Source organism: Anopheles moucheti, chromosome 3, assembly GCF_943734755.1.
Source record: "Anopheles moucheti chromosome 3, idAnoMoucSN_F20_07, whole genome shotgun sequence".
NCBI lineage: Eukaryota > Metazoa > Arthropoda > Insecta > Diptera > Culicidae > Anopheles > Anopheles moucheti.
The window spans coordinates 22,681,798-22,709,787 of NC_069141.1; the positions used below are offsets into that span (position 1 = coordinate 22,681,798).

A 27,990-nucleotide genomic window follows, 5' to 3' on the forward strand; every position below is an offset into this window, starting at 1 on the left:
CTAGACGCAGCTTTCGGGCACGCGAGTCGTCATTAGCATATTTTTGATGGTATGTACATTGATGTCATAATCGTTAGGATTAACTCCGGTACCGGTGCCACCGTTCGGCAGCAGGCTTGATTGATGATGGCTGCCAACTAGTGTTTGGCCAGTACTGCCACCACCACCACCACCACCGCTACCGCCGCTGTACATTAGCGCACCTCCAACGCCACCAACACCGTCCAAACCGCCGCTATCGAGTGGATGTGACCCGGCCGGGCTGAGGTAAGTGCCTCCGAGAGGAGTGCCGGTCGTGCTGCCGATAGCGCCCGCCGTGACGCCACCGCCACCAGTCAATAGACCGCCGGACGTGTAGTACGGACCTAATTTAATACTATCACCCGGTTGATTAACATTCGGGTGTAATTGATTCGCCGTCGTCGGACCTAATGTCCCCGCCGCGGACGGTATCAGCAGCTCCGATGGTCGTATGTCATGGTTCGGGTATCTGTCATACTGCGAATAGAGTGAACAGCGGGTACGCGATTATTTAATTGATTTTTGATCTGGTAATTAATTTTCTGTTACGACAATAACCAACGCGTAGATTGGCAAACATTGGCAGAATCAGTGCACTCGGGGGAATTTTCATATGCAAAACTGCGAGAATTTATGTTCCGGTCCGGTGTTCTCAAGCATTTGCTGGACGTATGGCTGTGTAATGGGACTGATTGATGGTGTAATTTGAATGGGATCTTAATAAAATCCTATTTTACAGGGGTTTACAACTGTACCTAAAATTTAATGCAATTTAATTGCTTAGATGTGTTTAATGTAACACTAAAACTGCTTAAAAACTGCTGTTTAAAAGGAAGATGGACAGTAAGCTTGTTAAAAAATGAAGTTTTTATTTCAATTTCTCGAATCTAAAATAGATTTCAGGAGTAGCTGGAAAAAATCCTTATCAACATTTAGTCTCAGATACCTGCCGAACCGAATGACTTAAAGTTTTTCGTCAGATTTTTTTAATAATTATAACTCAATTTACATGAACGTATTCAACGCTTTTATTTAAAATTAATTTTCCATCCAAGGTAAAAAAAAATATTCACCAAAACTTGATTTTACAATTTTATACGAACATCTAAAAGCGTGTTTGCAAAAGCACTTCTGAGTGTGTACTGGTTTTGGTAAAATTTAAATAAATGTTAGAAGATTTTATAACAGAATTATGGTTCTAAAAATTATACAACAACCAACGTAGAATTATTTATTGCCAAACAATTTATTTGATTATAATGAAATCAATAGTCAAAACGACTAGCCTGGTTCTTCTAGTGTTAATAAAACCAAAGCACCCAAAAACAGGAAAATAAAAATTAATTTGCTCAAAAAATCAACAACACAATAGCAAAAAGACTCCCGAAGACATCTTCCATCATCTGCTGCACAAAAACCAGGATACAATACTTCATTATGACAGTGAATCGGGAGGACACTCGGGAGGAGGAAAAAAACTCGGCACAAGTATAAGCAACAGCATCCATTCTAACGACAAGCTGTTAACAAGGTGCATTAAGAAATGAGGGGGGAAAAAATACTAGTTCCAGGCGGTGAGTCGAGAACATGAAACGATAATTGACACCCAGTGACACCATCAGTCTTCCTGTCCCACCCAGCCCAGGATGTACCGAACCATGGCAAACGGACGGGGTTTTCGGGGGTAGCTCGAGGGAAAAACGGAAAAGAAAAACAACAGCAAAATGAGCACGACCACCGGCATTGCTGCCCGGTTCGGTATGGTTCGGTGAGTGGAACATTTTGACACGATTATTTGGCCGTAAAAAACAGGGCCGACCAGCAGGGCAGCCCAGGGTTTGCGTTGATGAGGGTTGTTGGGTTTTGGTTTCCTAGATGATTTGGGCAATTGAAGAACTTCTGGGTGCTGTTTACAGTTGTTGTTTCACGGATCTAACAACAACAATAACAAGCGCCGGCACAACTCTCGCCCTTGCGTGTGCCATTCCTACGGGTGTCGGTGTTCAGTGCACGGAGCAGGAAGAAGCCTTCCGTGAGCGGTTCACTCCATTCGAAAGGCCATGTTCGTCGTGTTCGGTAAGGCTTACGTTGTTATCGACAACGACTATGCTGTTCAGTTGTTGTGTGGACAATCTTAGCATGTACAGCATCGATACGTACACGGCTATTGCCCATTTCCCGCCGGCGGGAAAAGGCTTCTCCATTGGGCGCGCCAACTGCCGGTGGTACGAAAATGGTTCGAACACGTCGTTCGACACGATCACCCGCAGCGGAACAGGACAGGACGCTGGAACCGGACCAGTGATAGCAAAGAAATATTTGAACCTCGGAATCGTTTGTCTGTGCACGGTGCCGGATGACGGTGGGCCCCGGATGTGGACGGGCGGACGGAAAACGAATTTCAGCAATGTATTATTAATACGTGAAATCGAGACGGCATGCAAAGCACTCAGCAAGACACTTTTATCGCTTTTGTCAGCAAGTTAGCAAGCAGCATCAGGAACAACGGTCGTAGAGGGTGTCTTCGAGAAAATATTGTGCATTATTCGAAGTTTGATGCTTTAAAATGCTCGTCATGCAAAGAGAAACCCCGACGACGATGGCTTATTGTAGTGTGGCAAATTGCTGCAATGCGATGGAGCTTTTACAGCGGCTCCGAATAATGACATGAGTTGATGTGCAGTGAATCAAAAACGCGAAAGGATAGATGGAGCGAACAACACCCTCCTGTGGTGATATCAGTTACAACATCAACTTGCGTCTAATGGTGTCTATTGGAGGCTTATAGGTTACAATGTTTATGGCTGCTTATGTGCATGTTTTAGAACGCAACCAACCAACAACACTCAGGAAAAGTCGTTTTGTCGTTTATTTGATTAAATAGTGTGACACTTATTGTATCACTCTTCAGGAAGTTTCGCGATCGGTTACATTGTGCCGGGCATGAAAAAGTTGAGCCCTTCCCACGATCGATGCTACACTATTGATGAAAGGTAAAACTTTGCCCACCCCCGAGTGCCACGGCGGAGTGGAAAATCAATTACAGTTCCAGGAATAAAGTGGGTGGGAAAATGCTTTTCCGCGCTGCGATACTTACAAAGTTCCCGTTTGGCCACTTAGAGGAGTTGAAGCTAACGCTTTCCGGATCGTTCGACACTGCTGCAAGTAGAGTAGAAGGAACGAATGAAATACCATGACGGAAAGTAACCTTCGTACAAAAGCAAGTAAACCATTGCCGCAGCTTGATTGAAATAAATTTGTTTTAATTGAGCCTTACCGAACTGCGCTGGTATCACGTCCGGGTCCCGCTCATCCTCCATCCCATCCGGTGCGCCCAGCTTTTCGTCCCGCGATCGTCCATCGACGATCAGTCCACATCCGGTTCCGGTTCCACCGTAGCCGGTACCACTGCCGGCCGTGTTACCCTGCTGCCAGCGGGGGCTTTGTTTGGTAGACTTCTGTTTCCGTCCAGAGTCGGGTCGGGTCGGGCCAGTGTTGATGAAATATTATGCAATTCAACCAGCACAAAGGATTGCGTTTAGTAGTGAATAAAAGGGGAAAAAAACAACAAAAAACATGGATGAAAAATCGCGTTTAAATAGTGCAAGTAACAATGGGAATTAGCAGGACGTAAAGTATGGCCCGAAAGAACACCCTAAAACAAATCGTTTCCAACCATTGTAGTCGATTTTCCAGCAGATTACCACCGCCAAACAATCGACTAATTAATCTTATTGAGCGAACGTCTTTTTTTCTTTCTCTCTCTCTCTTTACCGCTTTCGGAAGAGGTTTATGAAACATGTGAGAATGAAAATGCTGCGCTTGGAGGAAAATGAAAAATGGTCAATTCATAGAGCGCGAATGATGGAAATTTAATTCACTAAGTTTTAATAATATTTTGGGACAGCCCGGTGGTCTTCACACGATCGGATCGGATCCAGACCAACCCCTCGGACCCTCAAGGGGTTCCAAAATTATTTCATTTAATTTCATATGTCATTTTTTGTGTGCCTCAAGGGTTTAATAATTTATATAATAACTTAAATCTATACGAACTTAAGGTAAACTGACTGAACAATGAAGTAAGGAATCCCGTGAAAGGAAAAAGATTAAAAAACAGGAAAGAAGGAATGTAACAATGAAGAAACAAAAGAGAGTAAAAAAGAAGGGAAAGTAAAAGAAAGAAAGGCAAAACATAAAAGAAAGAAAAAAAAAGATTGTTAGGAGGAGAAAGAAAGAAGGAGAGCAGAGCGAAAGGAAGCAAGAGAAACATTAAAATCGAAAGTGCCGAAGACATCGTTGAAGCTCCTGAAACAAACAAACAAAGGAATCGTTCTGTCCGTGCAGGGTCGGACGAAGGGTGCGAGAAGGAACATAAACAGGAAACCTGGGCCAGATGAGTCAATCCCTCTAAGGAGGAGACTGGCAACAAAACATGCTTGGATTTTTTTACGCCAAGAAGTCAAGGTGTCCAAGGTTTGGACTCTAAGCCTAGTATTTGGCATCGAGAAGGGTAAGAAGGGATCGGGGAAGGGAATTACCGAAAAAGGCGTCGAAATATAATATTCGAGAAGAATTTTTGAATCTGTTCTAATCTATTGATGCCATATTGGCTAGTCGGGTTCCAAATGACAACATCAGCTTCAAGGATGGAACGTACGAGAAAAAAGTATCAGACATCATCAGAAGGTCGTTGAATTTACAGGTTATGCGAATCAACAGTCCAAATGATCTACTGGCGTTATAACAAAATGTCTTGAGGTGTATTGAATTAATCGGCTTTTCATAATTCCAAACAGTCTTGTACAAAACGCACTAAGTCTGGTTTGTAGATAAATGTCAATATTGTTCGGATTCTCAAGCTATTTCCAAGGTTAATGGAGGGACTCATTATCTTTTTCATCGAAGAGTAATTCTATTGTTTTGGGGCTCTCCATTCGATCTGATAAACCGGAAGGTGTGGATCAGTTGTCAATTTTAAAATATTGTTTTTCTATTTTTGGAGAAAATAATTTTCTTCAACACAGTAAACATAAACTAGAAAAGTTCTAAGTTCTAACCGCCTGCACTAAAAACGCGAAGACAGCAAATTTTCTTTGGTTTTCGTACAGTCAAAAGGAAGTAAAAAGAAACACAATATCAATTTAAAACACACCCAACCCAGCAACACAACAGTGTTATGTCTTGCCAATGATTTTCGTTTGAATTATAAAAAAACTGCCTTTCCCCAATTAGAACGATGTGTTCCGGTCGTGTATGTGTGTGAATAATAGTGAGGCAAAATCAATTTCATTCTCATTATGCTTTACTTCCCTTTGCCGAAAAGTGGAAGCGCCCACATTTAAATTGCAATTTTGCCCTCGGTTTAAAGCACTTTCTTTCTCCCGTTCGCCGAAGTCAAGAAGTTTTGACATCTTGCCAGATTTTTTGTTTGTGTGTGTGTGTGTACCGTCTCGCTTTTCTTTCTCGCACCGTGACACGAGTGACAAGGTGACGGGCTGAGTTTGCGTTGCCAAACGGGTGTCGGGTGGAACTCGCGCACACAAGACGTACTTTCTATTGTTTAATGAACGAAACATCATTCAATTATAATGGGAAGCGCGGAGGAAGCGTGAATTAACGTCGCGAAAAACAAAACGGTTCGTGTCGTTGGGTCGGGTCGTGGCCGTGGTTTGTGGGTGGTGGTGCAAAACCCCTCCTCCCTGCGCTGTGGAAAATTTCGCTTCCAGCACGTCCATTCCATCCGGCCCTACCGGGCGTCTCCATCCGTGTGGCACTCTGATTATCAGCGTGCCATAATAAATCCGCGGGCGAACATGTCCTTCAAGTGTATAATAAAACAGAAATAAAACATCGAACTCCGGCCGGTGCCGGTCAGTGCCGGTCGGTTCTGGGTGAGCACTTTTCACTCCCGGAGCAGTCCCAGGGAACACGGGAATTTGTTTTCTGCCATTGTTGTTGCTGGTGCTGCTCCCACCCCCTGCCGTTATGCTATTCTTTGCCCGACCGACTTTGTGGCCGGGACGGTAACATAAAATGGTGCCCTCCGGGGTGGAGCCGGAAAAAGTGAAAAACGAAGATTTAATTACGCCCCGGAACAAGACGCGGCGGGAAAAGCGATTTTTCTTTATTCGCACATTTCAACATTCATGCGACACACAGTTCTATTTGGCGGCCAGCCGTGCCAGCATCCAGCGGAGCGTGGAGGTCAGTGGGAATGAATTTTTGAGATGGCTTTTTTTCTGCCTTTTTGTTTAAAGCGTGAGCCTGAGCCACGTCTCGCTTAAAAGAAAAAAAAAAAAGAAGCAAGAGAAAAGCGCCGGGCAGTTAGTGCCAGCAGTGCTGCTCTTCCGGTTTGTTGTTTTCGGGGCTTACGATTGCTGTTCCCTTTATAAATGGGGAGCACACAACGCTCGGCGCTCGGTGGAACGACCAATTTTAAGCGCAAAAAACCATAATCTGTTGGTGGAAAATAGTACGGAACTATGGAATCTGGTGGATAAGGGCAGCAGATAAAAAAAGAAGAAAAAAAAACTCCACCACACACACACACACAAACAAGCAAAATTTACGATGAAGAAAACAGAGGGCGCCCGAGCACACGAACGGAGCAACAAAAAAAAACGAAGCTGAGCTGTAAAAGACAGAACTGCGCGTGAAAGTGATAGGAAGAGCTTTTACTAGCTGCTGCCTTCCGGGTGGTTCCGCTCCTAGACGACGGTGTGAGCTGGTGGTGGTGGTGGTGCTCCCGCTGGTGCTAATGGCTAGCGAAACAATGCCGAAATGGCTAAATTACGAGCGTACAGCGCGACGAACGCTTTGACGGCGGATTTTAATTGCATTTAATCTAATTTTCACCCCAACACCTTGCAAACGGGCGCCGGGTGATGGCTGTTCCACACCGGGATAATGCAGCAATGGGTGCCGGTTTTGTCAGAATTTTAAAGAGCAGTGCTCGGTTTGGGGGAACGGAGACAAGCAGTTGCCTTCCGGCAACCCACCCAGGCAACGTTCGAGAAAGTTTAACCCCACACCGCCCGCCCGCCCGTCCCGGAACAATGGCTGCCTGGTTGAGGGGTGTGGGGAGGTAGAAGAAATCAGGCTCCGGTATCCGGGTTTTGCGGGCTGCCTGCTGCAGCAACGGTTGCAGTGCAACACGGCACCCCAGCTACACCGCCCGGCGGTGGTACATTGTGTAGAAAGATGAAAAATTGTTTCTCATCCAATTAAGAACCAGACTGCACTAACGGTTCGTTACAAACTCGTGCGCGGAAAGCGAACGCGTGTACAGCGGTACGGACCGAAGAAAACACGTAACACACCACCATCACTAATTCTCGATCGTTTGTTCGGCGGATGTTCTTCCGGCGTAGGTACCGGGAAACCCGGCCGTTCCATCCGACCCGTTGCCCACATTAAACGGCTAAACAGGTTTGGTTTTATTTTTCCAACCATGACTTTTGGTGCTTTCGTTTTCTTCTTCCTTGAAATGGCAACACAATATGCACTGGCACTGTGCACGAATGAATGATCCGCTGATCAGGGGGGGGAAAAGGTGCAATAAGGGGGAGGGGGCGGGAACGATTCCCGCTCCACTCGCGTCCGACCAATTGCCATTCAACGGAAGTGCATTATCTCGAGCCAGTGCAGTTGTGCGAGACGCGATGCAATTGCGAAGGATTTGCGAAAAACATACCGCAGCGCACCGTGCGTTGTATGCAAACATCGGGGCACGCTGGAATCCCTGGGAGCCTGGTGGGGGTGTGTGTGTTTCATTATTCGCCATTGCCATGGATGGACGTTTTATCGTTTCGATCGTTACTTTCGATTGAGGCGTTTAGCCATAACAATTTCAAGCGACTCATTGCGCTATTTAAATGTTGTTCTAATTGAAATGATTATATTTATGTACATTGTAGTATTTTCTTCCATTTGCATTGTTCTCTAATCACATACAGTTATTTGATATCGATTTGGGGTGTTGTTTCATTCTGTTGAAATATGTTTGTTTTGTTTAATTTTCTACCTTTTTCATACAAGTATCATTAGAAATTGTTTAATGTTTAAAGTTTAAAGTTTAAAGACTTATTTATTTAATGTTAAATATTTATTAAATTATTTCTTAGTCCCAGAATTATAGTGGATCATCTCACTACACAACTTATTCTATCCAATGATCTTCAAGGAACATTTATTTAATTTCAGCCATTCTTAGAAACCACTAAAGATAATTCTTTTACAGAAAAAATGATCTTTAATCTGATCATTCCCATCTGATTGACTTAAGTTAACTAAAACAAGTTATTGAATAACGAACAAGATAAGTTCGCCTGTCAACGTCGTGCAAGCGAAAAGCCTTCTGAAACTTGGAGTTGAAAACATTGAGGACCAGCTTTTTGTAGTTAATTCAGATCAAAGATCGCGCACGTTCGCGGAACATGGCTTAGACCTCATTGGTTGGTGGCACTTCAGTAAATCAGAAACTTATCAGAGCACTAAGCAGATGGCGAAAAACGCCGGGAGAGATCTTAGTGAGATGATCGACATCAACATCAATAATTACCAGCTGTTATAGGACAGATTTCCCAAGCAGTTCTGTTAGGTGTCCCGTTTATCGAAGGCGTCTACAACTTCAATACAAGTCCAAAGTCATGGACGATACGTATAAGATCGTGTATTGATAACCGAAACTTACAGAAAGTTAGTAGAAAAATTAAAATCTTTCTCGTTACCATCGTTAAGCAACAAATTCGTGAGAGAAAAGCACTCTCAAGGCTTGAAAAATTGTTGAAATGGACTCTTAAAGTCAGTCCACGTCAGTTCGATATTTTTCTTTTTTTTCAATTATTCATCCTACGGTATCATTACTCAGCTGTAATGATTGGAAGATACGATACACGGCTATCGGAGATATCTAACGCATCACATCGTATCGAACGCTGCCGTTGTTTGATTTTGCTGTTGTGACAATTCCTTCTGTTCTAACCCCCCTCTTTGGGCCCCTGTTCTGTCCACAATAGAAGGGAAATCATTTTCCCATCGCCTCGATGCGGATGCCAATGAAAGACGCTTTGCGAAGCGAGCGGTACGGTTTTGAGATAGGACAAAAACACGTAAAGCTAGTAGCTTTTGTAGCAGTCATATTACATGCCTGATGGTGCTGATGCAGGTAGCAACACACACACACACAATCACTCATGGCTGTCCTTTGTTTGGATCGGGTTTCATGTTATTCTGTGACTTGCTTTTTCCCAACCTCTCGCCGCCGCCTCCTTTGTCGGTTTGGTCGGGATGGTTTCGAAGATGTGAAAAACAAGATAGGAAATGACACAATCACACGAATTTAGTGCCGTGGTAGCGGTAGGTGTGAGGATTCTCGTAAGGAAGGAATGAAGTGTGCGAAGCCCGAAACCAACAGTTCCAGTTTCCGTTTCGTTTCTGGCAAGCTGGCAAGAAAAATCGTATCGTGAAATCACTGTTTGATGTTTTACATACGATCTCATTGTTTTGTAGCTGCGCTGTGCAACTGGAACGGAAAACAAACCAGTGGGTGATTGTTGCCGTTGCCGTACAGGGTGGTTGATTGACAAGTTCTAGTTCTAGGGGTAATGATTTTGTCTACCTAATGATACAAACTCTGGGCTAGTATGGCTTTAGGGACAGTGCCAAATTGAAGCATATAAGACATGGCATGTTTTTTTTCATTAAAAAATTACTGATAAATTTCTCAACACTCTTAGAACCGTCATTGCTACTAATTCTAAACAACACAAAAAAAAATAGAACTCGAAGCAGGTTTATGCTCCGCTGACGCTTCAATCATTTTGCGCAACATCCGATAGCATTGAAGAAAAACGAGACCATTTTGAAACTCTACTCGATGTGCCTTTCATCGGCATTGTGTACTTTGGTAAATATTTGCCACATTTCGTACTGGCAATGGTTGCTAGATTCAATCGTGCACAGGAAAAATTCTGAACCTCCTCCCCCCGTCACCAGCGAAAGGTAATGCATCCGCCATTTTGCTGCTTTACTCACCTTGGCTAGGTTGTCCTGTTTGTTGTTGCCTTGCTTTGAATTACTAACTAAGTCATTACTAACGTTCGTGATGGTGGTGCTGGTGGCGGTCGCTTTGATGTAGTACACACGGACGAAGATAACGAAACAGAGCACCAGCAGCGTCAGCAGTACCCCGAACAGGATCGGTGAGATACTATCAAGCGAGTTGCTCGTTAGCACTGTCGCGCAATGTGTCGAGTGTGTGAAATGGTGAAAGGGAAAGGGATGCAAGAAAAGAAAGCATGAGTCACGTGTGAGTTACCGGGCGCGTGTGTTCGCTGTAAAAGGGGGAAATCATTTTCGCTACCTTGAAGTGGGTACCTACCGGCGCGATTTTCCACACTGCTCTCCAGGTAGAAATCCTTCACCACTATGCCCTGGCTGCGGCCCTTCTGATTGACGGCGTAAATGATGGCTTTCAGGGGGTTGTCGTCGCCGATGTCGTCATACGCACCGCCGTAATGAATCAGATTCTCGAGCGATTCCACCAGAAAGTACGGTTCGTCCGGGTTGGTAACGTTGTACCTGCAATGGATTGCGTGGAAATGCGGGTTAAAACCGGAAAAGTGGCACCGACCCTCACCCACCCCCACCGGATGTATCAGTTGACAGGTGGTGTCGCACTTGGTTTAATGATACTCCGACCGATTATCGAGTGCAATCGATGTGCGCCCGGTCGGAACTAACACTTACGGCGGCAATCACGCGGCATCGTGTAACAGTTTGTCGACTGGGTTGACGATTGTGCAGTTTATTGTGCAGGCGGATGTTTATCGCAGTCACGATTTCGACATTATCTCGCATAATGTCGGTGCAGAAATAACAAAGCCAACCAAGGTAACAGTTGGGTCAATTTGTTTCTGTTGTTCACGGTTGTTCGCGGCAAGTGGGCCGTTAGTTTTGCAATATGTTATCGGAATATTGAATTTCGAATTTAAGAAAAGGTAAATAATTCGAAAGATGTTCAAACATTGTAAGGTGGATTGTTTGAAGCTTTTCATTCTAACTGGAACACAAATAGTTTCAATTTGTTTTGTTGCAAAATTTTGAAATATTTGTATATATTTAAATTCCTGTGCCTACCGTCTAGAGCAGGTAACTTATAATTGTAGTCATTGTGCTTTACATTTTACTAAATTACTTTAGTAACACAAGTAAAGCACCCAAGTTACTAAAGTTATTAAAGATTAAAGTTACCTATGTCTGAGGTTATAGGATATTGCAGTAAATTGGTGAAAATAAGCATAAAGACACCCACTCTTTTTGGGGTTTGTTAAGGCCAAAATCTTTAAAGTGATTATATAAACATTTGATACTTTCCTACATTCCATTCCTTGTTTTCAAATGAATTGTAATGTCCAAGGAATAAAGTAGATAAAAATTTACGCAGTCTTCAAGATACGGTATTATAGCGGACTACTATAATCCGGGAAAAATCCGCGTAACTCGAATTTCCGTGTAAGTCGAATCCTGGTGCAATTTCGTTTATGATTCAAGGTCACAGAGTCGAATGCCTTCTGTGCACTTCATTTATTCAGCAAATCAGGTGATTTTTACAAAGAATATATTAAAATAAAGTAAGAACAAAAGTTTTATATTACACAGAATAGTATTTTCAATTTTTCACACAATTCAAATTCAAACAATACAGAATAGTATTTCAGTTGTCAATTTTTTTAAAACTGCGTATCTCGGGGACTGCCTGTAAACGCATCATGTTTAGTCCATTGTTTTTAAATTGTAGATTTCTGGGACATGTCTAGGTTCCATACCAATACTAATTATTTTGCAGTTTTGGAGCATTACCACATCAACTAGACTAATATGCTTGTAGCTATAACTTGCCATCATTGCGTTGAATATTATGATTTTCACCATTTGTATTACATGGTGTTTTCCAGTCATACTGCCAGTAATGCTTTCCCATACTATTTTTAAAATATTCCTCGAATCAGGAGCATTAGTTTGCAAACCTTTGTAATTGACCAACAACAATTGATTGCATCCCCAGCAAATACTGAGGTGCAACAGAAAACGGGAACGAGAACAAATAAAAAAAAAACATTCCATTGTAATGCTTCACCTTGGCAAGATGCATTCTGTTGCCGACAATAACCATACCCATCGTGGCTTGTTTGGTGTCTGACATATGGAATGCCGATGTTTTCTGAAGAGCGCTTGTTTGGTGTTGCAGCATCTTGTGGGTTGCACTGGGGTTTTCATTTTACCGTATAGGTATTTGCAATTTCTCACCCGGTATCAGCAGTGCTGGAACCGGTGTAAGGTTTCCTTCTCTTTGAACATTTGTCGGTTGAACGTGATTTCCGCGCTTGGTAAAACACGCACACACACACAAACATGAGGATGGCAGCGAGTGTGAGGGTTGGACTGCACGACCCTGCGACGGGGAAGATAATGATGGAGTGTTTCCTATTGTTGGCAGCTGGTAAAGTAATGCAACACCCAACAGAAGCAGCGCAATGTTACACCGAAAGTGGAAGTGATTTGTGTTTGTCCCGGTGCATGCAACGGAATTGGAAGTGACGCATCATCGGGTGGTGCGACACCATCGGGAGGGATTGATTGTCAAACACACATGCACGTGAGTAGTTCGAATTGCACTTCAAGCACACACTCAGACGAATTCGATTGCGGTGCCGCTGCACTCGTGTAAGTGCAACAGACAATGTGCAACACTCCCGGCGGAAGAATGGTAGCACAGAGCACTACTTACCGCACACGACCGGTCCGGCTGGAAATCACTTCGAGGATGAAAATTTGCGGCAAACCACCATCGTACCCGGGCAGACACTGCACTTCAACCGAATGCTGCGTTTGATTGTTTATCGAGCAGTTTTTCACCGTCGACGGAAGTCCTGGCAATGGAAGAGGGGGGGGGGAAGGGAGAGTAGCAAACAGGTTGGAAAATCCGGGAGAATGTGTCAACATTAACGAAAATTCGTTTATTTACACAATCGAAGTACAATAAAATGGACGTGACAGCCGGGAGCCTGGGAAACTTACCTGCCAGTACGACTTGAAAGAAACAGGGCCAATCTTGCGTGCCGACCTCGTTCTGACCCCAGCACGTAAGCGTCCCGTAGTCCTGATCGCTCACCGGCATGTAGCTGAGCAGACTGACGGAACCATTCTTGACGTAGCGCTCCTTGCCAATCTTGAGCGTTTCGCCGGAATTGTTAAACTTCCAATTGAATTGCCGGGGCGGTGGATCGGCATGCACCTCGCACGGTATTTGCAGTGATTCGCTCCGGAATGCACCGACGATGATAATCCGATCGGTAGCACATACCGGTGCATCTGCAAAGAGCAAAAAAAAAACAAAGGTGTGGAAATGTTTTATCCAACCATGTCGATGAGGTTTTTGCAGGTTCCGGTTTTGTGCTAGAAGTGCAGTGCAGAAGGATTATTGTTTCTGTGCTGTTACAAATCGTTTCGCTTTTAATTGATTTTGGTGCATTGATTTGATTCCGAGTTTATTTACTGCGCTATTTACTTTCACCATTCGCGCTTTTCACCATGCTGTTTGTTGATGTTTCAATAGCAATGTAGGTGATTTATGTACTATAGAATTATATCAAATTAATTATTTAAATTAAGTAATAAAGTTTAAGTAACTGTTTAAGAAATGTAGTAAGGACTAACTATCCGGCTACGTGGTAAAATAAGTCGATTTTAACGAAAAAAATAAAATAAAATTATATCAAATACTATACTCTTCAATATTTAAAAAAAAGTACTTTTAATTTTAAACATCTTTACCAACTGCAAAGAATTTATTATTGCTGTTAAAAGCATATATGCTGTGTAATGGGTGAGCTTTCATAGGTTGCCATGGTAGCAAGGATGTACTTACACTTCACCCGTAACGCTAGCTGATTGCTGACTGTTTCACCCTCCGCATTGATTGCACTGCACGAGTAATTTCCGGACGAGTTGCGGGTAACCTTTTGCAGCACAAGGCTCTGATTGGATCGTATCACCCGGGCGGAGGCATTGTGAGTGATCATAACACCCTGCAAAACAAACACACACAATGTACAGCAAAGCGTTAGCTTTTTGAAATTTAAAGAAGAAAGGTGCTACTGCGATTAAAAAACCAAAAACCATCTCCTCCTTCGTTGCTGATTGAAGGGTGAGAAAATGTGGACCGGGTGTGGATAAGTTACTGCTTTAGTATGTATTAAATCGAAGGTGTGCGGTTTTTGGGTCACCAGGATTGCATTATACCGGCTGCTCAGCGGAATTGAAACATCTTTTACGACCCAATTGCATCCCAGGGGGATGTACGCGATCGGCGGAATTTGATGCACAACGATACGCCGACGAGCAATTCGTCCATGGTCCAATCGCTTTTACCGCTCAAAACACGCCGGTACTTCGCCTACTGAGAGTTTCCCGGACGGATGTCCATCCTGGGTGGGTTGGGGGGGGATGAGAGCGGAAACGGAAAGAATTGACCATAAATAACACTTACGTCGTGTAGCCAGTGTAATTTTCTCCACGGAGGATTCGCTTGAACGTGACACTCGAAGTAAACATCGTCCCCCTCCTTGATGTCATCCGCCGATAGTGTGGAACCGAGCCGCAGCGACACAATCGGAGGATCTGAACTCGCCAGATTAGAAAGATTGAATGCATCGTTTTGGAATTGTGTGAAGAGAGAGTGAGAGAAAAAGAGAGAAAGAATAGTAGTCTTCTGGTTAGAAGGACGAAGGAACCGTTGTTTTTTGTGTGTGTCCCGTTCGAAAGGGAACGAGAGAGACCCGGCTGAGCGACAAGATGGTAACGAAAGGAAAAATAAAAAAAAAAAACGTACGATCCAAATTTGGACACAATGGTCAAAATGGTGTTTCTCGTAAGCGTGTGTGTGGGTGTGGGTGGGCGTGCGTGGTTTTTTCGGTTCGGCACACCGAGTGTTGGCAACATTCTGGGACATCCGTTTCCCGATGTCACATTCCCTATTGGCCTCACTGCACCAAACACCTCCCGCTCGGATCACTTTGCTTAACAATAGCGTGACGCAAAAGAGATAAATCATTCGGGCTAATCTTTTTCGTTTTTTCTTCTTCCTTAACGGCTCGTGGGTGGAGGGAGGGGGCACCGGGACCGGCAAATCGATAAACCAGAATTTCATTGGTTTTGCCTCAACCAGAACCTTTCCCCCAAGCACGCTGCAAGGGATGGGACATGCACACCCGACATACGAAACCGGTACGTGCCCGGATCGGTGCAAAGTTCTTGAGACAGTTTTGCCGTCGGATGGTCTTTTTGCGTTTGCGGATTGGGAGGGATGTAGCCGTGCCCTTCCTCCGGCATGTGGGTCTGGTCCAGTTCTGCGGGGGGTTATATCGCCCGCAAAGTGAAACGGACCGGGCGCGAAGGTTGGTAGAATATAATGCTATTAACTCGTTTGAGCCTTTTGCTTTCAGTAAGGCGAAAAATTTGTAACTCCATTGTAATCAAGATATTAAGTAGATTAAGGATCTATTTTGCTCCCGGAGAAAATGTTGGCACGGAACGAAGATTCTTTGTCTGTCAGGGTTATGGGGACCCGTTCTTTTTGGAATTGTTTTCTCCCTTCAATAAACACACGACTTCGAACTTTAAACGAGGATTTGTTTGGCAGCGGCATAAATTGCTGAGATAATATCAAAGGTTTTATGAACTTTGTTGACGCTAGGGATGTAATGTGATAGATTAATTGCAATTATTGGTGATACGAACTGGATTACAAGCGCTGGGAGCTATTTTGTGCTGTGATTTTTTTTTTGTATTACTTACAAAGAGTTTTAATAAATTAATCAATACGATAATGATAAAAGTGTATTAATATAAAATTTGAAGAGTATCTCCAACATGCTCCCGTAAATATTGACGTCATTTACTTGCTTAATTTAAATTTCTATCTAAACCCTACTTACGCTTGATTGTACTACTTCCATTTGCAATTTATCTCCTACATCGTATGTGTACCGACTCACCCATCTTGTGTCCGTAAAGGTGTGAACAACCTGCTGCCTGCTTTCTTCGCAACTGTGTCTAAAAACGGGATTGCTCAATGAAAAACATATCCCACCTTGCACTTGCCAGGCTTTCCGGCGGGGGAAAAGCAACTGTTAGTGGTCGGTAATGCACTTTCCTGCTAACGTAGTTTGTCCATTTTCGTTCCTCGCAAGCTCGCTCCCTTCCGCACTGTGCGACTGCGAATCTTTACCGAACGCGTTAGGGGCGATCGAGGAGAAAAATCATCCCTTCGATCTTGCTTCGTATGTAAGGAATTTGCTTGCACGGGTACGGGGCATCGTTATCGATTCCGACCATTCCACCCGGCATAGGGCCGACAGCCACCGGGGCTCAGCTCAAAGAAGGAAGAAGGATGAAAAATTCAGCACTCTGCACTAATATCATAAATAAAATCTTGCATTTGGGTTAATCGATTGGATTTGGTGCTAAGCTTGTCGTGCGAACGCGATGTGCACAAGATTTCACCAGAGCGTTCCGAAAACGTTTTCCGAGCCGGCTGGGTACCCGCTGCGGTATCTTAACTTCGGAAGGTAACACTTTCGGTAACTACGAGCAGCGAGAAGGAAGGAAAAGAAATTCGGGATGAAGCGAAAAACTCTCAATCCTCTTTTTTCAACGGTGCACTTTTTTTTCGTCTTACCCGGGTGAAAAACTTTACTGTCTGTCTATGTGTTTCTGCTAGGCAACCAGAACGGCATTTGTTTCCTGTACCAGCTGGTGCCGCTTTCGGTGGACCAAGTTGGTGCCAGGTTGAGGATAGAACGAATGGACCGGAAAATCGAATATTTAAAGTGCATCAGTGCAGTACCACGTAGCAGTGTAGCATGTGTGGTATGTTGCTTTCGGGATTGTTTCCCGATCATCCATTCCCAAGCGGACGACGATGTACATGGGTGACGATGAGACAGAAGATTAACGAACCATTTAGCCAGTAAGCAGCGCTGGAGAAGTAGATTTTACCAGTAACTTGTCTTTGGGATTAAAAAGTTTCCAGAACGGGAAAAGGTGTGTATAATAGGTGCATTAATTTTGCAAATAAACCCTTATTAAATTATAAAAGTAATGCATGCAACAAAAGTACATCCAAACAATAGCAAAATAGAATATATAAAAGAGCTATAACAAAAGAAAAGAATATAAAAATATTACAATACAAAACACCAAGTATTGATAAAATACAAATTACATTAAAATATAGAAAAAATAAATAAAAATCAAATAAAAGAAGCATGAGATAAACAACATAAAACTGAAGATAAAATAATCTTTAAACAAATATTTCAAACTTGTCAAACGGTGTCAAACGGTTTAAAACGTTCACACTGTCCACCGGTTTGATGGCAAAAGGTCAGCTACCGTTTCTAATTGCTAATTAGGCAGATAAAACATAGTTTTCTCATTCATTATGCGCCAGCACAAAAATTCATACATTATTCCACTACCGTCCGCTAGTACGGCGCTGCTGCTTTCTTTGCTATCCAGCCGAAAGCCGTCTCGCGCCCCCCAAAGTTAGAAACTGAAATCGTACATTTGGTCGACAGTAATTGTTGGTAAAGTGTTCGCGTAATGCGAACAGTGACTCAGATGGTAAAGCTTAATCGAAAAAGCTTGCACAAAATTTTAGCACAAAAGTTTTTAATTATAGTCACCGTGCGCAGCGAGTAGAGGACGCCGGACGGAAATTCGGAACCCACCGTGTTTTAGTCGCGGGCGCGCAGTTTGCTTGCACGAGCAGGAGCAAGACTTTGAAGGAATGCTTGTAATGGTGGTTCAAATAAATTAGTTACACTGCTGAGGCCGAACAGTGGCAATTCTGGGCCGGCGTGTTCGCTATCCTGTACGCGCGTCTTCCGAACCAAACCGAAAGCCGTACGCGAGCACTCCGTTTCCGTTTCGTTTGGCAAAGGTTTGCCGGAGCAGTGCCGCTTTTCTGTACGGGGTGTGTGTTTTTTTTTTAATTTTCCGAACTTCTCAAATCTTGGTCACACCATCTTAAGATTCGGTGTGGTTCGTAAAGTCTTCGGCGTTGGGGTGGCGGTTTTTGGCGGGTTGAGTACAACGATAAAGTTTTATCAAACATACCGAATCAAAAACCGCAATTAACTCGACAATAAAAAGCCGAATTGTGTTTTGCTTGCAAAAAGGGAAGAATTCGACATTCTGTGGCGAAATGGAACGGCCTTGGTCATGGGTATCGTGGGACGGATGCGTTTAGACTGTCGGTAACGTCTCGCTTACCACCGGTGGTTGCGTACTTCCCATTGGAAAATGATTCACAAACGAGCGGGTCCCGGAATTGCATGACGACCCCGAAAGATGCGAGCATCTACGGTGGAAACATTGCATGGGTACGTGGATGGCGGTGACGGGCCCGTCCTTCTCCTCTACCCACCCCAACTCCTCCTCCAAATGGAAGCAAACGAAAAGTTCTCCACACCTCCGGAACCGGCCACGAAACGGACGCAAACCTTCCCGTACAAGACGGCACACTATAAACGCGAATACTTTTTTACGATTGTTGATTTGAATTTAATTTTAATTAATTTCTTCGCTTCCACGCTTTGATGCGCACGCTAAGGGAGCTTTTATGGGCTCGCTAGTAGCGTCGCGCATTTCTACAGCCGTGCCGGGCAGGCCGGGCCACTGCTGCTCGCGGTGATGGTGAAGACGGTGGCCGACTGGCAGTGAAGTTTCGAATTTATTCTACCCGCAGACATTCGAAGTTCTGTAAACTTGCTACGAACCATTGCGCCAAACAGTGGGTCCCTCTTGTTTCTTTCGGCATTTTTGTCAGGGTTATCTTTATTCACAACATTTTTTTTTGTTGGCTCTACATTTGCTACTCACAGACAACTTCAATCTTCCAGGATGTTTCCAGAAACAGTCCGGTAACGTTGGGGTTTTCCGCCCGGCAAGTTATCAGCTTACCGTCGTCCTCGGTTGTCGGTACGAAGCTAAGCTCCGAGCGGGTGGTGTTGTTCAGTATTTCCTCCTGCGGGTGAGTTGGAAAAACGGGAAAACCAAGCAGAGAGAAAGAGAAAACGAGAGAGAGAGAAACGAAAAAGAATGATTTCATGAAAATTATTGCGAATGTAAAATTTGATAGAGGGCTAGCAGCATGGGAGGATAATTTTATGGCGCACACAGCGCTTTTTTTCACCGTCCTCCAGCAAAACGCAGGGTGACGGCCGTAACGGACGATAAACGATTTGGTTTCGGTCAAGTTAACCTCTTTCGACGGGAAAGCGCACTTAATGGAATGAAATACAAAGCACTTTGAATATTAGAAATTGATATTAGAGAGTCACCGCCGCATGGAGTGGGTGGCAATAGATTAGTTTACGCTGAAATTCTGAAGAGATGTGTTTAGGAAGCAAAAAACATCATGCTTATCCAACTATACGCCATGTCGAGTTGTTATACTTAGTATTATGATACTCATCTTAATCATGTACAATTCGTTTCCCTCTTTTGAAGTGACCTCGTCTGATCGCAGCATCAGTTGATGTACGACCGTAAAAAACTCACCAACAATAATTTACTCGTTCAGCAATTTCTTTTATTGCCCCACAAGATTAAAACGGGGACACTCAACTAAATGTTTCATTTATTTAACTGTCATTCTTTCGCAGAAACAAACGGAAAACACTACTAATTGAATGTACGTTCGGTGTTAATTGCGCTGCGCGAGCGAGTAGTTTTTCCATTTCACAAAGTGCTGTATCATGTTTTGCACCGATACACCGCCACTTTCCTAGCGGCAATTAGATGAAAGTGCTAAATGTTTTAGCATTTGTAAAAATTTTATTCGAATGAAAATGCAAACAAAAAATCCCACTCCAATTCAGTTTTGTGAAAATTCGTTCACTTTGAAGCGATGTAGTGGCGAGCGACGATGATTAAGCGATTGGTGCGAAGTAATCAACAGACATGCTTTAATTTTTAGTTTATTTGCTTGACATCTTAACCAAGCCGCTATGTATCATTAGGTTGCAGAAATAATTTAATATATTGCAATAAATAATAGAGACTTTATATTACGCAGATTAATTAATGATGATTAGGATTATTTATTGCAACAATGAAAAAAAAAAACAGTCAGGACAATTCAGATGGAATTACAATTATCCAATTACCCCTTGGAGCCGTAACTTTAAAGACAGTTTTGTATTTTTGTTTCAATCTGGTTCTGTTATGTCTTTAACTACCGGGCGCCTCCATCAAAATGTACTGGCATCTGGGCAAAAGTACTAGGCGCCTCCATCAAAATGTACTGGCGAAATTTAAATAATTTAACACTTTTAAACATAAAAAAGCATGGAAATTGTTTAGAGTACGATAAAAAATAAATCATTTCAAACGTATGTAGTTTGTTGGTGTATTTGGTACATATATTTACTGTAGAATTCCCCCAATCTTCAATGGGTAATTTCAAGATATTTTAAGAACATTTAAAAACAACAATCTAGTAGCAAAAACTTTTCGCTAGGCAATACTGAAGAAGACTTAGCTTATAAGCCTACTATGAGTATAATTTAAACAACTTCTAGACATCGAACCACCAAATACACCTAGAAACTCATTGACCAGTCTTGGACCAGCCAGTAGAACGGTCCGATTCCTTATTGATTGATGCATACTATCTTTATTGCTTTCGTACTAGAGCAGATTTTACTGTGCGGTCGGACATGGTGTCTGAATACATTCACTCTGCCCGTTAATGCAAGAGGCTGTATTTCAAAGGCTTTTGTTGTTAAGGCTTTAGTTAGTTTGCTCGATCCGACCAGACGCAGACATTGCAAGGCAAGGTAGGCAATACTTAGTTTACGGATGTACGTCCATTTTCATAAATTCAATAAAACATCCCTCCCCGTCATGAAGAAGCGTGTGTTCTTTTTCGTTACGGAGGTCCACATTTGACCATCCCTCCTAGACGTCCGGGAGTAAGACGAATACGTACAGTACGGAAAACAAAGGGAAACCAAACGACCAGGGACTTTCGTTTTCTTCTCTCTTTGTTTGTTTTCACGGCCGAACGATTTCGCCCCTTGTTATTGAGTGAAATGAACGGTTCTTCCTTTCCCATAACTTAGCCATTCGGCCACAACCTCACTTTGTGGCAAAAACCGTCCACAGCGGGGCAAGGGTCCCGGGGTTTTTTTTCTATACTAACCTTTGCCCGTCGTAATTGTCGCTTTCCTTTGTACCAGGTTATAATCGCATTTGGCCTCGAACCAACGCTTTCGCAGGAGATTTCATATCGTCGATCGGCTACTAATGGCGTCTGCGGGTTCATTATCTTCACACTCAATGGTTTCACTGTAGTATATTGTGCCGGACGGGTTGCAGGCGGGTGTTCGCGCATGAAAAGAGTAGTGAGTTAAGAGAGAAAAGGGAAAAATAACACAAACGTACTATATAGAAACCAGTAAATATTCCAGATTACGAAACGGACTTCTGGGGGCAGGTATGCCATGGTGCTGTACAGGAAATAACGACCAGAGAACCTTACATTGATTTTTTCGCTCATTCGCTATCTACAGTTTTATTTTTTGTAAAAGAAATTATTCTATCCCTTGGGAGGAAAAAGGGCCGTCAAGGAATTCGGGGAGCGATTGTGTAGTTCATAATTTGCGAGCACCAAAAAACCAATATTATTTTCAAAATTTGGACAGTGCAAGAACAAAAGGATGTGGTAAAGAAAGTTAATACGTTTTGTGGATTGGATAGACTTGCTGTGTTAACGTAACTTATTATGAGACATTTAATCGGAATAGCGGTCATTTCGTAAAAGTAACTTCAGCACGATTGTTTGAGGGTAAACCGACACAGATGGAGTACAACAGTCAGATGAAAGCGAACCGAACTCAAGAATTTGATGACCGAAATGATAATGAAAGAAGATACGCAACCCTACGGGGCACAAAAGCTATTGTGTAACATTGTTGTGTTCGTTGTTGCAAAAATAAAAAAAAGGAGTCAAATGAATTATTGCTTTTATCATGTTATCGATAACTCTTTCATCTTTTTTTCTTCCCTCGATAGCCTCCGGCTAGGTCATTTAGTGGTGTCAAAATGATTTCACTTTTTCCCTTAAAACCCTACCCAATGTTCGACACAGGTGATGCAAATTCGGTTCTAGTTTTTGCACACCCTCCAGGGATCGTTCTATCGTATACCTGCAATACCCAGAAGATGGAATGAGTTATCATTTACTGTTCCTATTTTTTGAAGAGTTTTTTGTGCCCTTAGGAGTCGTAGTAGCCGTAGCACGAAGGGAGAAGATTAATATTTTTTGATAAAAAAAGGAAAATTTTCCTGAAAGTCGTATCAATCAGGCAAAAAAGGAATTTCCTTGTTTGTGTCCAATTCCGTTGTAGCAAGTTGTAGCCTTTGTGCAATTTTTAAGGAATATCATTTTACGGACGGTTGAAAAATGCTGTTTTCATCCAACAAGGGCAAATTAGAGGGTATTTGGAATTTGTAAAGCTTTCATCACATTTGATTAAAATTACTCCTTTCTATTTATTTAAATAAACAAACATTACCATATAACACATGTAACAATTCATACGAGAAGATTCCCTAGAATGCGCTAGGAAAAAAACACATTTATTTGAAGCAATATATTGAACATTATTTGCTTTTCTTATGAAACTTCAGTTTTGAAATGAAATGTAAAGATAAAAATCAATACGAACCATCAAAATTAGCTTGTAATAAAACAAATAAATCTGGTAAACAAAACTTTCAACAGCTTTTTCAACAATAAGGGACAGGAAGGCTAACAATAATGGAGGTTCTGTCTCTAAAAAAAGAAAACTGATAGGTGGAATTGTTTCAGCGGAAAATTTAATAAATACCGTTAAGCGTACATCATGTTTTCTGCTAAAAACGAGTGTATGGAATTCTGGATAAAATCACAAATAATGCTATGGGTAGAACAATGGAGTGAAAAAATAAATAAGGAGTGTAATACAAGAGCGATAATAATAAAAGCAATAAATCAGCAACAAACATAGACTTTGCATCATTTTAAAGTTTTAAAGGAAATGCCCTACATTAAAAACTGTCAGCATATAATTGTCACGTAACAAGAAAGAAAGGGAAAATCTTCCAAGACCAGCAGCATCCGATCAAGCCGTCCGGAGGGACACAAGATATTAAAAAAAGAGATGTCGTTAGAACAGAGAGAGAGAGAGAGAGAAAAAAAACAATGAAAAATATGGTACGTTTTGCTTGATCATGCCGCCCATTGCAATTGAACCGTTAGCTCAATGGCGATGCGAGAAATACGATGACGAGCTCAATTTTCGCCTGCAAGAACTTGGTACAAAAGCGATAATGTTGTTGGATGCTGGACCTGTACCAGAAGACGGTGCGGTCATTCCACAGCTCCCCCCATCCCCCAACCCCACGGTACCGGTGTAGTGCGGTATGGTCGCAAAAGTAATGAGATTTTAATGAAATGAGAATTCGACAATCAGATGGATTCATCCCGCCGGGAGCAGCCGGAAACCGGAAATCATAATCCCGGGAGAAAATCTTTTGCCCATTAGTTGGCATTTTCTTTCGATCGAGTCCGGGGAAATAACCGGGGCAGCGCCAGTGCACCGAATTGGAAGACACATTTGCTTTCGTTTGGGGTTGGATAAATGTTTAAAATGGTGACAATGATTTGCAGCACACCGGTGAGGTGAGGACGGGGCAAAAAGGGGGCATGTTCCTTCGAGAAAAACCGTTTGCACGCTGTCGACTTACGATGTAAATCCAGCACAAAGCTGCTTTCCTTCGGTTCCACCAGCAGCGTGTTCGTTGCCTGGCAGGTGAAGATGGAATTCAGATCCGAGCGCTGGATCGCTGGCCATAGCAACCGATTTTCGATGACATCGCCAGAATTGTGCTCGTACTGCTCGTCGACCAGGATGCCGTTGATGAGCCACTTGACCGAGGGTTGGGGCCGACCTGCGTGGAATGGGGCGAGTGGAAAACGAGAAAAGCGGTATTTAGATTACTGTTGCACAAACACTAGCGCCACTAGCAGGTGAATTGTTCAGCGAATGCCGATCGGGTGGGCCGGACCGGGTTGACATTGCATATTAAATGATTCCCTCGAGTAGCATAATTTCGTCGCAGCTTATATTTTCGTGCTAGTTTTGTAGCTGTTGGTTTCGGAAATATTTCCACCTGGTATTGGTATGGGCGCAGGAAGGACGCCGCTGTCCAGGTATTTGTTTTGCTTAGAATGCGAATGTTTCTAGTCCGGTTGGTAATTTGGTTGGAAATATTTCATTGTGCAGCGTAGTGCAAAATTCCATCGATGCGTAAGTATTTGATCGACATAATATGGGGATTTTTTTTTTGGTTGATAGCAATATGGCTATGCCACGAGAAATGTTGGTGGTTTCAAGTACTGGGGAGCTTTAAGGTTATTACACAATTTTTGGGCCGGATCTTCCATGAACGTAATGAGCACGATCGTATTGTGTTGATATTGCAAACACTGTACACTATTGTTAATAAACGTAACACAACGCATAAAATTTAAACTAACTTGATTCATAATTACAGTTGTTTTAAAGCCAGCTAATGCAAATATTTTCACTGTAAATGCATTGTTGTTGATTTCTACTAACCGGTCATTACAGATTAATATGAACCATTGATTTCCGCCTTAAACAACGGGTAATTTTATACTCGGCTCAAAACGCTTTTACCCATTGTGTAAATTGAATACATTACCGCACACAGACACCAGGCCCTGGTACGCTATGGCGGGCAGACAAGAACAGCACAAAAAAGCGCACCTTTCGCACTATTGTTTTTGTCCAACTCATCTGGTTAGTTTAATTATGGATTCACCTGCCCATGCGGGGGATTCTTTACACCCATTTACCGTCGCTGACGTACTCGGTATGTGCTGGCGGTACAACAGTTTGCCAAAAGTGTAACCATTCGATTAATTAAATCTGGTGGTCCGACGATGAAACCACGCTGATGTAGATTAAAAATATAATTTATTACTCCACGGTGGTTTGTTCTGCAATCAGCTGCAGGTCTGTTGGGGTCTGTTGGGCCGCCGGTGCTAAGGTTGGTTGAGAATAGAATGCAGCTGCCCCTCCCTGTTTTTTTTGCTGTCTGTTAACAATCTGGCTGTTTAAAGTTGATCATTTTCAGTTTGCTATTGTATGCGCGGGGTAATGCAGGTTTAAAAATTACCCTACTTTAACAGGATAAGCTTTTCACTGTGTTGTTGGGGAAATGTGATTTGAATGGGTTTTTTTTTTAACAGAATTTTTATCTTTAAATTTCTAATCTGAAGATTTTTGAAACCTCCCAGAATGATTCAAAATTAAACAATCTTTAATTAATGATGATTTTGAATTTAATCTATTTTTAAAAAATTAAAATTAAAAATTAAAATTTTTAATTTTAAAATACAAATATAAACAATATAAATTATGAGTTCATTAAGAAAGATGAAAATTCGAAAAACATCTTCAATCACAGCAACAAAAATTGTTTGTATCCCGTTAATCCTTTGTCTACTACAATAACATATTTTTCAAACAAACAATCGTTGACAATTCTCTATCAACTTGAGTGCTTCCAAATATTCAGTTACTTTAAATTTATTAAAATCTTTTCAATACCTCCAGCATTGTTTTCGACATCTTGCATCTGCCACCAATGAAATCCACTCAGGCAGAAAAAAGTCTAAAAGTCGTTCAAAACCTCATTTACGTCAGGACTGTCAGCTTACGATCCTCCCATCGAACGACGGAAGATCGGTAGGAAGATGGCCGCGTTTGCTTGTGTTACTCTGGAAGCCAAACTTCACCCTTCACCCGGCACGGTTACTTGATTTTTCGATTGCACTTTGAGTCGATGTAAGTGGTGAATTAAAAATACCACGAACATTTGTGCACAAGCAAGCACAGCAGGCTGCTTCCACGAACACACACGCGCGTGCACGCTTTTGTGCTCGGTATTCTTATCTTGCTTGGGTTGCTTTCGCCGGACGGCAAAAAAAAACTCCTTAATACCGGCATAATCGATCGATGGCAACACATGAGCTGCAGTGCGCTGAGTGGCAATTATTCGAATTCTCTGAATTCGTTCAACGGCAGGTCAATAAAAAATAAATAACCATTATCTACGTCTGAAACAAACGCGCTGTTCGTTGTTGGCTTGCGTAGCGTGGGGAAACGTTCGGCCGTGGAGGACGAACCTGTCGCCAACGGAGTGTGCAACATCTTGCCACTGATTGACACTGATAGGAGTTAAATTTGATATTGATTCAACCGCTAATCGATTCTGACTACTCAGCACCGTGCGATATTCGCTGGAATTTTGCAGTTTTGATAGCTCAAGCTTTTCAATAGAATTCAGGAGGATAAAAGGAATGAAAATCGGTACAGTTTTGAGATATTCCAGTTAATAATTAAGTAGTGTAATTAAGTAGTGTAGTAGTGTTAATTTTCAAACTGTATTTTAACTTATGCATTTGCATGTTCAAAATTGTGTATTATTTCAGTGGCGTAGACATGATAAATAATCAAAAAATAAATTTATAAAAGTACAAGCGCATTGGCAAATACATTTTCAATAAAAATGTGCTACAATCTGAATGAGTTTTCCATATCGTGCAAGGTAATTAATAGAAAGTGTAAAATTCCTGACACCACGCAACCGGACCATGGCGTATTACTCAGATTGCATTGGTTAATTTTCCGTTCTGGCTCGTGTAATCTCCCTGCTACACGACTAGCGAAAACAAAATGGAAATCACGATAATTTGATTCTTTTTGCTTTGGCGGGTCGCAACAAAGCAGTGTTACCCCGAAATTAATTCCAATAAAATAAGCAGCTATAAAATCAATTCTTATCGTGTGAAAAAATGTAAGTGGTTTCTCTGCACGCAGGTCCTCAGCGGATTTTGCGCCCATGTGGTTTTGGCAGTGTATGTGTGTGTGTGTGTGGATCGTGGAAAAAACATTTCTGCATTTTTACCCGGCAGCCAAATAACCGCGCACCATAGAACCATAAAACTTATCGATGTGGTTTCGCGTGAACTGCAGAAATGAACGAATGGTTTTGTGCTGAAGGTTGGGATTGGAAAATAATAACACAATGCAAGAACGTACCGCGGCCAAGGTAAGGTACGGTGGAAAATACTGTTCTTATGGCAATGCATAGCTGCATTGCTTCCAGAGCAGCAGTGTGGAACTTTGTCGTGTACAAATTGTTGCTAGCACGGAATGAATTCGATGCACCAAGGGAACGTAAGCTGTGTGGCACAGGATAAGCACAGACCCGTTGCAGTACGGGTTGGCCAAGATTGCATGCACCCTTCCGATGAATGGTTTCCGAAACAGGTGAGCTGCTCCATTGGAGGATTGTACGTGGCGTTTTGCACTTTTGTTCGGAACAATAGTTTATCGAACGTTTGCGCATTGAATGGAGCATATAAGCGAGAGAGCGAATAGCATTCACATATTTCATTGTAATTCAATACAATTAGAATCCTTGGAAGAAAGTGTGTTGTAAAAAGTACTCGCAAATAATATGCCAATTTATTACCCCCAAGTAGACATCATTCCAATGTCGGTGGAAATAAATTCCAATGGTTTGATATTGGATGTAGGAGGAGACAATTGAAGATATGGTTGACTTAAACGCGATATTTTTCGTATTAACAGTATAAAAAATACATTCATGAAAAAATGCGTTTAAATGTGTTTAATTTGTTACAAAACATGTAGTATTGTACTTTAAATTCTGTGCCGAAACTCATTCGACACTCAAAGTACACCATGTCCACTGTGCTGTTGTATCGGCATCTTTGTACGATGTGCTCTCCGA

The 27,990-nt window shown here is 42.4% G+C and overlaps 1 protein-coding gene across 1 annotated transcript in view; it reads right to left on the reverse strand.

Moving 5' to 3' along the window:
• Nucleotides 1-27,990, reverse strand: part of LOC128303336 (CD166 antigen-like) — a 137,548-nt gene continuing 109,558 nt past the window's right edge. Inside the window, exons 6-17 of the mRNA XM_053040262.1 lie at nt 23,887-24,090; nt 21,299-21,444; nt 18,973-19,117; nt 14,576-14,706; nt 13,955-14,114; nt 13,105-13,398; nt 12,815-12,956; nt 10,406-10,605; nt 10,060-10,259; nt 3,299-3,479; nt 3,119-3,180; nt 1-498 (exon numbers count right to left, since the gene is read on the reverse strand). Of these exons, the coding sequence (XP_052896222.1) occupies nt 1-498; nt 3,119-3,180; nt 3,299-3,479; nt 10,060-10,259; nt 10,406-10,605; nt 12,815-12,956; nt 13,105-13,398; nt 13,955-14,114; nt 14,576-14,706; nt 18,973-19,117; nt 21,299-21,444; nt 23,887-24,090 (2,363 nt within the window). The remainder of the gene's footprint in view (nt 499-3,118; nt 3,181-3,298; nt 3,480-10,059; nt 10,260-10,405; nt 10,606-12,814; nt 12,957-13,104; nt 13,399-13,954; nt 14,115-14,575; nt 14,707-18,972; nt 19,118-21,298; nt 21,445-23,886; nt 24,091-27,990) is intronic.